Source organism: Mus caroli, chromosome 8 (genome assembly GCF_900094665.2).
Source record: "Mus caroli chromosome 8, CAROLI_EIJ_v1.1, whole genome shotgun sequence".
NCBI lineage: Eukaryota > Metazoa > Chordata > Mammalia > Rodentia > Muridae > Mus > Mus caroli.
In genome coordinates this window covers 1,172,264-1,186,727 of record NC_034577.1, presented here as the reverse complement: position 1 = coordinate 1,186,727, position 14,464 = coordinate 1,172,264, and the positions used below count along the sequence as shown (strand labels likewise).

Below are 14,464 nucleotides of genomic sequence, written 5' to 3'. Positions count from 1 at the left end.
CTCTCTCTCTCTCTCTCTCTGTGTGTGTGTGTGTGTGTGTGTGTGTGTGTGTGTGTGTGTGTCTTCTTGTTGTCCATATCAGTGAACTTCATTAGGATTGACTACAGAAGCATGGGCATCCCTTCCACCTGCAGCAACCACTGTATGTAAATACCCCAGGGGGTTTTCAGGCTTACCCTATCAGGCAGAAAGCCTTTATACTCACTTAGTCAACTCACCACATCCATGTCCTTTGAAGCTCAATGCCAGTAACAACCTACTAACACCATAGTTGATATAAAAAGTCCCTGGGAGGATTAAAAACAAAAACAAAAAACAACTCTCAGTCATGCTCAATTTGACCACCTGAGGGCAGTATGTGTTCCATGATAGCTACTAATGTGTCCCAAAACATTTGTAGGTCATGTCATGTTGCAAAGTCAAAAGAATGGGTGCCTTTGAATCTAGATGCTGGTGGGATTTTTATTTTCATATTTCCCGTGCATGGTTAGGTGGGCCCACTAGATCTTCTGGCTACCGCTTGGTCAAAACAACTTGCTAGCTAGTAAGACTGTTTGGCCAGTGCAGCTTTACCTTAGGCCCTTCAACCTATTTGCTGCCCCGGTATGGGCTGCCTTTCCCTAGTCAGAGGCTGATGGACCCTAATGGCTCTTCTTGGGTTTGTTTGTTTGCCTTTGAAAATGCTCTGTGGGTTGGGGAAATGGCTCAGTGGGTAAAGTGCCTGCCGTTCAAGCATGAGGGCATATGTAAAAAGCCAGGTGTAGTGTCATGCAGAGCAGGTGGGTCCTGGGAGGCTCATGGGCCAGCTAATCTAGCTGAGTCTTCAAGATCTAGGTTCAATGAGAGACCCTGTCTCAAAATAAAAATAATGTGAAGACTAATTAAGATACTGGACCTTGACTCCCTACACATTTGTAGCAAACGTGCAGCTTGGACTTCATTCGGGTCCCCTAACAAGCAGAGTACAGGCTGTCTAGGTCTTTGTTCCCTGCCATTGGATTTCCTTCCCCTTACCTGGACTGCCTGGTTGGGGTTCAGTGGGAGAGGTTATGCCTAGTCCTGCTGACAGTAGATATCCCAGGATGAGGTGAATTACCCAAGGGGAAATCTCCTTCTCTTAGAAGAATGGACGGGAAATAGGGGGAAGGATTTGTAGGGTGAGATTGGGAAGAGAGGAGGGAGGGGGCTTTGATCAGGATGTAAAGTGAATACAAAAATAATACTAATTAATAAAGCTGGTCTGGAAAGATGGCTCAGTAAAACCTACATGTAAATAGATGCTGTCAATTAATTGTAGCACCAGAGAGGCTACATAGGGGAACTCTGGAGCAAGCTATCTATCTACACTAGCCTATGAACTCTTGGTTCAGCTGTAAATCCTTACACTAATAAACAAAGTAGGAAGTGATGAGAAAGACACCCAGTATCAACTTCTACCTCTGTTATATTGACACATCATCATGATCAACTCTAGGTTCCCATGAGACTTCTCAGTGCTGTACAAGCTCTGTGGAGAAACATGCAATCATGTATCGCTTGACAAAGAGAATACTTGAGAAATAGACCTAGAGGTAGAAGATTGCTGCAAGGTGGAAGAAGTAGGCCCAAGGTAAGACAGGGTAAAGGTGGGGAGTCTAGAAGATAGTTTATGGGGACCATGTAGGGTCCCCATGATTGGAGAGTCAGCCTCCCCACAGTCTCTCAGTGCACACGCTGGGGGATCCTTGCTTTATTTGCTGCAGACCTGGATGAATGTGCCATCTAACAGCATTGTTGTGGCCCAAAGGCTGACTGCCTCAATGCCCTGAGCTCTTACCACTGCACCTGCCAACCAGGATTTGTTGGAGATGGCTTATTCTGTAAAGGTGAAGTGGAGGGCAGGGCCTGAATGGAACCACCACAGGGCCAGGATTGTCCTTCCCCTACCCCATGGGAGTTAGAGATTTTAAGTGCTTAGGTCACAGAGTCACCCTCTGTATGCCCTCCCATCTGGTCTGCACTCACATACAGGTGCACATATATGTGGAGGCCAGAGGTTAACTTCAAGTATCCATCCTCAGGAGTCATCCACCTTGGGCTGGTGGTTGGTTGTGTTGTTTGTTATGTATTCATGCAGTATTTTTGGTTGAGACACCTAGGATTTGCCAATTAAGCTAGACTGGTTTGCCAGTGACCTCCAGGGATCCTGGGATCTTCATCACCCAGAACTTAGATTATACATTTGTGCCACCACACCTGGCATTTTTCTACTGAGTGCTGGGTGTCAAACTTTAATTCTTACATTTGATTGACACTTTACCAACTGAGCTATCTCCCTAGCCTCTGTGTTATTTCATCTTTGCTTTCCAGTTCTTCCAGTACTAGTTTTTCCTTACAATCTGCACCACCATAGTCAACCTAATCCCTTCTTGTTCCCTTTCGGTGAATAAGTCCCCTCTCTGTGTGCATCAAACTGGAGTCCATATGTCAACAGTCACCTTCCCACTCCTAATCTTCCATCAGGGTTATTTGCCTATTCAGAGTTAACATCTGAGTTCCTTTGATAGACAATTGACTATGAGGATGCAGAATCTGTGGTGGATAGAGAGGGTTGACTATGCTTGTGCACATGAAGAGCTAGCTATACTCACATGGTAACCATACTCATGTAGATTCACGCAGCCCAGTGGGCACATTTGTATGTGCACACCAACTTCCACATTTACTGCTATTTGTTGTTGTGCTGCTGGCCTTTGGTTTTCAGTGAGGGTGGAATGGTTGCCAAGGATCCTGAAGTGGACAGACACAGCATGCTATGGAGTGGAGGGTATTGCAGTGGTTTTGCCTGTAATGCCCACTGCTTCCAAGAGGTGTCAGTAAGAGCATACATCTGAGCCACGCTCCTCAGCAAAGAGATTTCCCTGAAGCAAGGGCAGAGACTGAAATAGCTTTCTCTGAAATGTAACACCAGATCACTCCACAAGCATATAAATGAAATGACACAGACACAGCAGGGCCCACAGTGGGGGGTGGGGGGGTGGGGGGGGAGTAAACACAGATAGCCCTTTGTAGAATTAGATATATCACCCAGCCTGGGGTGGCCTGCTGTTGAGGTCCATTGCCCAGCTGCCAGAACCATGAAGGCACTTCAGAAGAGTTCAAATAAAGAAGGGTTTGTCATCTACACACAGAGTCCTCTCAAAGACAGCCAGATACAGGAAGTACATTGGAAGCCAGCGGAAGCCTCTTCTGAAGCCACTCCTTGCTCTCTTTCTGTCCTAGCTGGATACCTTCTCTGTAACTCCATAGATTATGGCAAGTTTTGAAAACATACTTTTTTGAGAATTAAAAAAAAAAAAAAAAAAAAGACCCTTGCTTATAAGACCAATCAGCTGGGCTGCCTCTGAATCACGTTAGGGCTCTAGAACCTGATTATTATCTGCCTGACTTGCTTGCTGGGCCTTCAAGGCAAACATCTGATCCCTTAACTGCTCTTATTTTTGGTATATCTGAGTGTGTGTGTGTGTGTGTGTGTGTGTGTGTGTGTGTGTGTGTTTTCATGGGTATATATCACATCTGAAAACAAGAAGTGAACATCACTGTCTTAATTTTTTTCTCCCTCTTTTTTCTTTGCTACTTTTATTTGGTTACTGGTGGTGATTGTATCTATGTACGCAGACATAAACACAACGTGATGTGGAAGTCAGTGAGCAGCTTGTAGGGATTAATTCTCTCTCCTTCCACCATGTGGTTCCAGGGAATCAAACTTAGGACTTCAGGTATGTGTAGCAAGGGTCTACCTGCTGAGCCATCTGGTGGACCCTGTTCTACTCCATTTTTTGAGAGAGGGTCTCTCAATAAACCTGGAGCTTACCATTTGACTATACCACCAGATAGCAAGCCCTTTGAACCCTCCTGTCTCCCCCTCCAGTGAAAATAGGCATATGTCACTACATTCAGCCTTTTACATGGGAACTAGGGATCTGAACTCGGATCTTCAGGCTTGTACATCAAGCATTTTATTAATTGAGCCATCTCCTCAGTCTCTCATGTTTGTTTGCTTGTTTGTTTTTCATTAAAGAACCAGGGTTAGCATTTGCTGCTATGTCCTCATCCTTAGCTGACCTTGGCCTTGTGGATAGATGACTAGACAAAGCCAAGAATCAAGCATACATGAGAATTTAGTCCCCTACCCTCTTCCATCCTCATTTACACAGTCTCTGACAACTCACCTAACAGTTCCATTCCCCTAGGTGAACCCAGTCACCCTTGACACAGAAGAACCCTTGACCCTGTACATCTCACACCTGGGCCAGGTCAAGCATATCTTGGAATTTTGGCCCGCTCTTGAGAGTCTGCAAGGCCATACCGGCTATGTTATTGTCAGAGGCAATGATCAAGATTTCTTCTGAATTAATCACCTGGATGGCCTCAGCACCCTTTAGCTAGGCCATGGGAGACCAAGACCAGGGAAATACCAGCTGGAGGCAGTTAGTATAGCAGGAGCTCAGGGCCAACCAGGGTCAGCAAGCCACGCCTTGTGGCTAACAGTCCAATTACAACTGCTGTAGAGAAGAAAAACTTTAATGTACCTGGGCTCCCATGCCTGAAAGTGAATCTGAAAGTGAAGATTCTGGAACTGAGAAGAACTGGTTGGGGGAGGGGTGCAGGGCATGCAATGGCTGACCAAGTCGAACCTCAAAACTCAGGAAGAGTGGAACATTAGACTATGACCTCAGATGAACCTAGTCTGTGTAAGCCTGGGGTTAAATCTGCCTGTGTGCTCTTAAATAAGTAGATGTTACGTCCTACAGGACACACACGACTCCTGTCTAGGGAACCTGGAGGACCCAAGCTGGTCTTCTGTAGCCCCAGGAGTACCTGGCCTTCAGCAATGGTGTTCTTTATCTCCTGACTTAGGAAAGAGAGGGACTTTCACACCTCTGTACATCTGGCACAACTCCAAACCAGGCTGTCAGTGGCAGCCTCTCAGAGCTGTGATGGTTTCTCGGGTGTTCATTTGTTTGCTGTTTGAAATTCTGGAGAACAGGCAAGTATTCACAGAGTCTCCATTTGATGAAAAACTGATGCTCAGAGACATTAAGCAACACGGCCAGGATCGGGCAGCTGTACCGGCAGCTATGCTGTCGATCACCGTGCCGGCTCTGGCTCAGTGGCTGGAATATGCATCACAACATGAGCTCTCTTGGCAGCTTGGGTACATCTCTCAAACACCAGTTTATTTGGCCCCAGCAAGCCTATTTTAGGGAAGCAGTATTATATGGAAACTGAGGTCTCTGTGTATGGGGATGTATGGGAGCTTGCTGAGATCACATACTACATGAGCTAGAGCCTAAAATTTTGTGATGAGTGGAAGTGGGGTGAGGATTACGTGTGTGTCCAGAATTACTCTATATTCTGAAGCTTGGCTCCAAACCACCAAGGGTGCTCTCTTCAAAGAAAACATTTGTTTTGGTTTTGGTTTTTTTCTGTATGTTTATGTTGCTGTGTTGTTATTTGGGTGGTGGCAGGAATCAAGCACACAGTTTTACCTTAGAGTTCCTAGGTTAGCATTCTACCACTGAGTTACATCCCTAGATCTTTTTGTTTTTTAGAAGAATTTGTTGCTGCTCCTGTTGTTTTAGGTAGGACCTCACTTCTGTATCCCTGACTGGACTGAACTCGTTTTGTAGACGAGGCTGCTTGTTTCAACCTTCTTGGATTTATGGTTTGGGAGGTGTAGTGGTTTGAATAAGAGTGGCCCCTGTTGGCTCATATATTTGAATGTTTAGTCAATAGGAAGTGGCACTACTGGAGATGCATTAGGAGTTGTGGCCTTGTTGAAGTGGGTGTGGCCTTGTTAGAGGAAATTTGTCAAGGGGGAAGGGGGAGCTTGAAGGATTTAAAAGCCCAAGCCAGGCCCAGTGGCCCTCTCTTCCTGCTGCCTGAAGATCTACATACAGAACTCTCAGCTCTTCTCCAGCACCATGTCTGCCTATGTGCCACCATGCTCCCCATCCTGATGATAATGGGCTAAACTTCTGAAACTGTAAGCAAACCCCAGTTAAATATGTTCTCTGATAAAAGATGCTGTGGTCATGGTGTGTCTTCACAACAATAGAACAACTTACTAAAATAGGAAGATAGACTCCGTGTTGACAGCAAAGTCAGGCCAGCAGGAACTACTGAGAAGGCAGGACGCAGAGAACATACTCAGAAAGGCTGAATCTTTTGAAACCACAAAATCTGACCTCAGTGACACAGTGACACACGTCCTCCACAAAGGCCATATCTCCTAATCCTTCCCAAGCAGTTCTACAACTAGGAACCAACTTTTTGAGTCTTTGGAAGGTCATTCTCGTTCAAAACAGCACATTTCCCAAATACTGATGGAAACAAAACCTTTACCTTCAGGTCTCTAGTGCCTGTCCCCAGAGCTCTATCCTTGCTCCAGGTCTGACCCAGTGACCTCTGGGCAACCCATTAGGGCTGCAGAAAGCTTCTTCCATTATCTAGATCCTGCTTATCCCTTAGAATCTGGACACAGCAAGCACAATGACCCTTATTTTACAGACAACCAAAGAAAACTTCAACACAGACACTGAGGTTAAGATTTGGACCTTAGCTGGGGGTTGGAGGATAGCTTTGTGCACTGTGTAAAGGTTGTCTCTGTGCTATTCACGTGCTGATTTCTGTACCTGTAGAGACAGGGAGTTGAGCACAGGCTAGACTTTGGTATTGTTATTTTTATAAAGTGCCACCTCTCTTAGTGCTTTGTAAACATTCTTCTCTATCACCTCCTACTTGGTTTAATAAAGGGCTGATCAGCCAATTAGCTGGGCAAAAGAGAATAGTGCCAGTACGGGGAAGAGGTCCTAGACAAACCAGAATAGAGAGAATACCTCGAGAAGAGGAAGGTGTAGTGAGACCATAAGGAGGGAGAATTTGCCCTGAAATCTCAATGAGAGAGCAGCCATGAGGACACACATTGACCAGAGCTAGCCAGAGCAAAACCATAGTAAGTAGTGGGGCATTTATCAAGGTATTAGCAGCCTAATTGGGTTAGAATTGTTCAGAACTGGCCCAGCTTAGTCTTGCAGCTTGTTAATAAAAATACCAGGTCACTGTGTCTTTATTTGGGAGCTAAAACAGGCTAGAGCAAGTGTAGAAATGCCCAGCTGTCATTTGAGAACAGCGGGGGCATAGAAGACTTCCCAAGAATTACCTTTACAGCTGGGAGTGGTGGTACAACCCTTTAGTCTCAGCACTCTGGAGGACGAGGCAGGCAGATCTCTGTGAGTTCGAGATCAGCCTAGTCTGTAGAGTTGCAGGGCAGTCAGAGCTACACAGAAGAACCCTGTCTCAATAAAGCAAAACAAAAATTTGGACCTTGACTGATGTGGTGTCCATACCTTTAGTCCCAGCACTTAAGAAACAGAGGTGAGGCTGGGCAGTGGTGGCGTATGTCTTTAATCCCAGCACTTGGGAGACAGAGGCAGGTGGATTTCTGAGTTTAAGGCCAGCCTGGTCTACAGAGTGAGTTCCAGGACAGCCAGGGCTACACAGAGAAACCCTGTCTCGAAAAAAAAAAAAAAAAAAAAAAAAAAAAAAAAAAAAAAAAAAAAAAAAAAAAGGAGGGAAAAAACAGAGGTGAGCATATCTCTGTAGGTTCAAGACCACCCTGGTCTACATAGCAAATTCCAGTCTAGCCATGGCTACTCAGTGAAACCCTGGCTTTAAAAAAAAAATTAGACCAAGGGCTGGCAAAATTACAAGATGGTTTGGCAGATAAAAGTGTCTGCCATACAAGACTATATGAGGTCAATCCCCAGATCTCAACGTGAAAGAAGAAAGCCCACGTTGGGGACTGGTTCCTATGCTTTGATTCAATCTGGACTCTGAGTTTCCAAATGCTAAAGGTCCTCATCCCCAGTTGATTTTTTGATCTAGCAATAAAGATGCCAGCAGCCAATAGCTGTGCAAAGGTAAATAGGGTGGGACCCTTATAGTTGCTCGGGCTAGAATGCAGTGGGGAGGAGAAAGGATCGCCATGAAGTGGCGGGAGATGATGGGAGACAACTGGAAGATGGATGGACGGATGGACATAGGAGCTGCAGGAGATAAAGTCAATCAGCCATGTGAGAATTTGAGTGGGTTGCCATTGGCCACTTCCCCGATTTGGCCTGGGGTAGCAGAGGAAAATTTAGGAGTGCCCAGCCTTTGAGGTAGCCAAGACATTTTAAAATTAACTGACATGTGTGTGTGTTTTCCATTTCAGACTCCAGATAGCTTCTGGGTGGGTGCATGCATGTGACCTGCAGTGGAGCCCAAACTCACCACTACAAACCCACTCGCTAAGTTTTGTTCTAAACTATACACACCTATCATTACTACCCCGCAGCACTTTAAAATTTAAACAATACACAAGACATGGTGGCATGTACCTGTAATCCTAGCACTGAGGAGACAGACACAGGCAGATCCCTGGGGCTCAGTGGCCAGCCACTCTAACCTAGTTGGTGATCCCTGGGTCAAATGAGAAGGAGTGGGGAGGAGTCAGGGACAAGGCACTTGGTGCCAAGCTCCAAGCTTCATGACCTGAGTTTGATCTCCAGGAGCCTCATGGTGAAAGGAGAGAACTGACTCCTGAAGATTGTCCCCTGATTTCTATAGGTGTGTTGTGATATACACCACACACACACACACACACACACACACACACACACACACACTTTAACATTTAATAGTTTTTTTGAGACAAGGTTTCTCTGTGTATACCTTGCTGTCCTGGAACTCAGTATAGAGACCAGGCTAGCCTCAAACTCACAGAGTTCTTCCTGCCTCTGCCTCTGCCTCTGCCTTGCTGGGATTAAAAGTATGTGCAACTGCCACCAGCAATAGTGGTTTGTTGCTGTTGTTTTAGTTAGTTAGTTAGTTAGTTTTTGAGGCAGGGTCTCATTATACAGCCCTGGAAGGCCTAGAACTTGATATGTAGGCCAGAGTGGCCTTATACTCATAGAGATATGCCGGTCTATCTCTGTCCTCAGGAAATACAATTTAAAAAAAAAGAAAAATGAGGACTTTAGGTTGAATTGCAGTTTTTGTCTGCTGTGTTTGACTTTGACCAAAGATTTATTTCCTTTGGAATCTTTGGGTTGGACAAAAATCTGAAGACCCCAGAGGTCTTACCCACCATGTGGCCTACTGCATCATGAGCCACTGTGATGTGCAAGAATTGGGTGAGGAGACTATTGAGAAAGAAACAGAATGGTTTGAGCACTATGAAGAGAGGATGATCTGAACATGTAAGGACAGCTTGATATGAGTAGGCTGTAATGCCCCATGAGGCCATGTTGAAATCCTGACCCATGCTGTCTCTGAGATCCATGGATATACAGCAGCAGAGGTCTACGTAGATGTCCATATTAACACCAAAGGCCATGCAGACATCCCTGGTCTGGGCTGCTACCAAGGGCTATGCAGAGCTGGCCCCACCCCTCACTGACGGTAGCACTTTCGAGAGTGGGGGTCCCACATGACATATGCCATGTAGTGAGAGACATGGGTGAAGGAGAAATTCTCCCCTCACTACCTTTGGCAGGCAGAATAGCTGGCCCTGGGGTCATGAGAGTGGGAGAGCTGGCCTGCCCCTTACTAGCTATAGTTCTCAGAAGAGCAGATCCTGCACCTCACCTGGGCAGCACAGTAGAGCTGGCCCTGGTGGCAAGGGCATGGGTAAGCCAGCCGATGGACATGAGAGCAGGAGAGCTGGCTCTGGCTCATGTCAGATGCAGCATTGGTGAACTAACTAGAGCAGTGCTTCAGGATCTCCATGACATGGGACAACAGGATATCTGGAAAGCGTCCCTTTGAGGATCCAGTATTGATAGTGTAGCAAAAGCTAGAGGCTTCAGAACAGACCAATGGTTCATTGCAATGATCATTTGCAAGTAAAGGTGTGTGGATAAAAAGGTATACTGTATGACACAGTGTGTCACACTACAGCTTCTACAGCAAGACGTTTTGATTGTTTGTTGTTATTTTCTTTTGAGAAGGAGGTTGCAAGGGCAGATACAAAGAGATGGAGAGATGAGTGGTATTGGGGTATCTGACAGGAAATTCACAAAGAATCATAAAAGCTTTTTTTTAAAGCAGTATAGTTAAAGAGGACCTTGAACTTCTGATCTTCCTACCTTCACCTCTAGAGATGAACTGTTAAATGAACCATGCCCCTGGCCCCTAGCAGCAGCTTTTGCTCTTACAGTTGGTCTTTGGCCCCAAATCCTACCACAAAGCTTCAAAGACCCTGTGTTTCCTGCATGGCACTGAGTTTCCTGAGTGTGTCAAGGCTGGTCATAAGGAAAAGTGAGCCATTGATTAGATTTCTGTTCCACTCCTCAAGATCCAAACAGGGCAGAAAGGTTGAAGATGAAGTTAATAATCAATCCTGCTGTGTGGAAACACTGCCATAAAAATATTTAACTGTGAAGTTCAAAGAGTTTCCAGATTGACAAACACATCTGTGTGCCAGGAAGATAGTGCATCCCTGTTCCGTGACACTTTTCCTGGGGAGTTGTAAACAAACCCCTACTCATCACAGATCAGAGTAACACCACCACCAAAGTCAGTTTTGACAAACCAGTAAGTACTGGGGTTACTTACAGGAACATGTGTGATGGAAAGGCAGCTGCACCACTGATAGCCCATCCTGGCCTAAGTGCCTACTCACAAAAGCTGTGCGCAATTCTGGCTGTCTCTTCTCCTAGCAGTACTCACTGCTGCTTGTAAAACCTTTGCAGGGAGGGACCTTGTTCATCTGGTAAGTTTCAGGGACTTCCTGACACATGTGAACCACTAACTTTCTGAATTTTAAGGCACCTCCCTACAGGATACACATGGAGGTCACAGGACAAACTCAGGTATCAACCTTCACTTTACACCTTGCTTGAAACAGGGTCTCTTGTTCACTGCTGCTTCCAGGGGCTCTCCTGTTTCCACCATCTTACGATGGGAGTTCTAGGATTACAAACACACTCATATCCTCACACTTGCATTGCACTCTTTATCACTGAGTCATCTCCTCAGTGCCCTTTTGGTTTAGTGTTTGTTTGTTTTTGAGACAGGGTCTTGCTAGCCTCACACTAACGCTGTGGCCCAGGCTGGCCTCAAGCATGTGATTACCCTACCTTAAACTTCTTGAGCAACACCAATTCTAGATCATCCATAGCCTTTGTAACATCCTAGAAAATAATCAAGAAATATAAGGACAGTGCTTCCTGGAGTGTTGAGAAATGATGACTTAGCAAAGATGGCTAAATAAGGGGGGTGGCTGGCGGGAGTCACAGGAACCCTGATATATAGCAGGTAAGGCAGAAGTATAGGCACGAATCCCCTGAGGGCACACTGCACACTAGACATCACTGTCAGTCATTACTTTTTAATAGCTTTTTAAGTTTTTATTTTTTAATTCTTTGACCATTTCACATGTGTAGGCATTCTCACACACTCACTATTCTCTCGTTCCTCTCGCTCCTGTTAATGTCTTCTTCCTAACAAGCCCCTCCTACCAAACTATTCATACCTTTTTCTTTTGTATGTGGCTATTGCATTTAATTAGGGTTGCTTGCCTGAGCACAGGTTGGGGATTATATACTGAACTATGGGCAATTTACTCAAGTCACATTTCAGAAAGAGACAAAAAAATGACTCCCTTCCCTCAGCAATCATCAATAGCCAATAGCTCCTTGGTGAGTGGGAGGGCCTTTAGCGCAGTAGTTCCTTCCTCATACATGCTGAGACGTTGGTGGGTCTGGTCTTGTACAGGAAACTGTAGCTTCAGTGAGTTCATTGGCACTGGCGTGCCTAGAAGACAGCACTTCAGCAGACTCCTCCCATCCTCCAGCTGGTGCTTACTCTGAGTAATTAACTTAATTGTTGGTCTTTCTGGGCATCATCACCATCCTGTGAAATAAACAATGCTAGTACTGTTTCCCTTCTGCAAATGGGAAAACTGGGGCTCTGAGAGTTTGAGTGCTCAATGGGATCAGTTTCATATGGTTGTACCCTTATCCTTTGGAATCACGTGTAATTTGCACGTAGATGGTGTCAGATGGTTGATTATTGAGACCCATATACTGAGAAGAAGGAAGCCAATTCCCAAAAGTGGCCTCTAACCTCCATTTGCTCACGGTGGCATGCACTCATGCACTCTCACACAAATGCACACACACTAAATATGTTTCTGTGTTACACTGAAGCCAAGCGTGATGACATGTATTTTAGAGGTTAAGGTAAAAGGAGCTAAAGATCCAGCCACAGCTACAGAGTTTATTCAAAGCCAAAGTGGGCAACTTAGTGAGACCTTGCCTCAAAATACAAATTATAAAAAGGCTGGGGATGTAGGTCAGCAGTAGAGTGCTAGCCTAGTTTTATAAGGTCTTGGGTTCAAGCCTTATTATTGCAGAAAGAAAGAGAGGGATAAGAGGGAGGGAGAAAGGGATGGAGGAAAGAAGGTTGAAAAGGGGTAAGGGAGAAAGAAGAGGCTAGGAGTGTGGCTCAGTTGGTAGAGTGCTTGCCTAGCATGGTGTTCCATCCCCTAGTACTGCATAAACCAGCATGGTAGTACATGTCTGTGACCACAGCACTTGGTTGATAAAGACAGGAAATCAGAAATTCAGGGGCATCCTTGGCTACATAGGGAGTCTGGGCCAACCTGAAATACATGAGGCTATGCTTGGGGAAAAAAACAGAAAGGAATGGAGGAAGAGGAAGAGAAGGAGGAGGAGGAAAAGAAAAAAAAGGAAGAAAGGAGTGGGGAAGGAGGCAAGATGATTCTGAATTTGCCACCAAGGCTAACAACCTGAGTTCCAGCAGAAACCTACATTGTAGAAAGTGAGAGTTGACTCCTGAAAATTGTCCTATGACTTCCAACTGGAAACATGGTCACACACACATGCACACACACACACACACTGTGGCAATTCTGGTTTAAAAGCACAGAAGTACAAGAACGTGCTTTTGTTTTAATCCCAGATATATGTGTGAGGCTGCTTCAGATTGTCGAATGCTCTAGGAGGCACAGTTTTGTCAGCTGCAGATAGTATCTGTGATTGGGTGACCTCTGGAATTCTTGGAACTTTTTAGAGGGTATATAAATGCTAGGGCCCCTAGAAGTGAGGTTGGTTATTGGTCATTTAGGGAAATTGGTTCCAGTTTGTTAGTAGTTGTGCTCAAAGAAGAAACAAAAGGAAAGAAATTAGATTCAGAGATCTCTATTTCTCTCTCCCCTCTATCTTCTTTCTCTCTATTTAGTGATAGGTGAAATTGGAAGCCAGGGATAAAGGGTGGGAGAAGAACCCAAAAGTAGCAAAGATCAGCTATAAACACACACACATGCAATGATCAATCAATGTAAACATTTTTTAAGGGAAGAATGGAAAACAGAAAACGGGGGGGAAGAAGAGAAGGGAAGGGAGAGAGAGCAAATAGTAAGTGGTATGAGAGGACACTTTCTGTTTACTGATAGTAGATCATGTTTCACATTTGGCTTTATTAATGCTCCCTACACCCGGTAAAGGGATGAACAGCCACCTAGGAAGTTCAGGGTATGACCAAAGTCCCGGGTAAGGCCCCTGTTCCTAAGAGTAAACCCCTGTCAGCAAAGTGATTGGTGGAGGAGGTCCCGTGATCAAGAGTCTTTACCTGGGATGACCTAGGGTAGCATTCCTCATGCTTGTACTGTTGGGGTTCTCCACTTTGGACTTCATATGGTTTGACTTCTTCCTTTCAGTCTGAGAGTCTGTTGGAAAGTAGAGAGAAAAAGAGACGTGTTCCAATAGGAGTTGTAGAGATGGCTCAGTGGTTAAGATTACTTGCTATTCTTACAGCGGACTAGAGTTGAATACCTTCTGATGCCCTCTTCTGGCCTTCACCGGCGCCAGGCCAGAAGAATGGTACACATACTTAAAAATAAACATGCATACACAAAATTAAGATAAATTAATTTTAAGTGATTAGTTTTTAATAAAAGAATTCTAACAGCTAGGCATAGTGCTATAAATCTGTAGTCCCAGCACAGGGCTGAAACAGTGTGATAAAATTTGAGCCAGTTTGTGCTACATAGCTAGCTCATAGCCAGCCATGGTTATATAGGGACACCTTTTGTGGTGTCCTTTTGTGGCAGTTTCTTCTGAGCTTAAAGCCATCTTAGATGAAAGCTATTAAGACACAACTTGCAGGGAGGTGAAACAGCAGGATATGCTGAGGGGAGGTGAAACACTTTAGGAAATTCATTAGGTTCAGGAAGTAAACAATTGAATAGCTTCAGAAAGACCCTGAAACTGATGAGATGCACTCCGCCACTCCATTCCCAAAGGTATATAAGCAGGTGGTGGCGCACGCCTTTAATCCCAGCACTTGGGAGGCAGAGGCAGGCAGATTTCTGAGTTCGAGGCCAGCCTGGTCTACAGAGTGAGTTCCAGAACAG

General features: G+C 45.1%; 1 protein-coding gene across 12 annotated transcripts in view; it reads right to left on the bottom strand.

Moving 5' to 3' along the window:
• Positions 1–210: 210 nt before the first annotated feature.
• The window catches only part of Ccl25 (C-C motif chemokine ligand 25), a 46,144-nt gene continuing 31,890 nt past the window's right edge, over positions 211–14,464 (bottom strand). For 10 of the 12 annotated variants that reach the window (XM_029480281.1, XM_029480276.1, XM_029480277.1 and 7 more), the window contains 2 exons: positions 13,681–13,777; positions 11,401–11,940 (listed from right to left, as the gene is read on the bottom strand). In XM_029480281.1, the coding sequence (XP_029336141.1) occupies positions 11,907–11,940; positions 13,681–13,777 (131 nt within the window). In that variant the 3' untranslated portion in view covers positions 11,401–11,906. Of the gene's footprint in view, positions 288–11,400; positions 11,941–13,680; positions 13,778–14,464 lie in introns of those variants that run through there. The other 2 variants (XM_029480283.1, XM_029480284.1) reach the window with 2 other exon arrangements.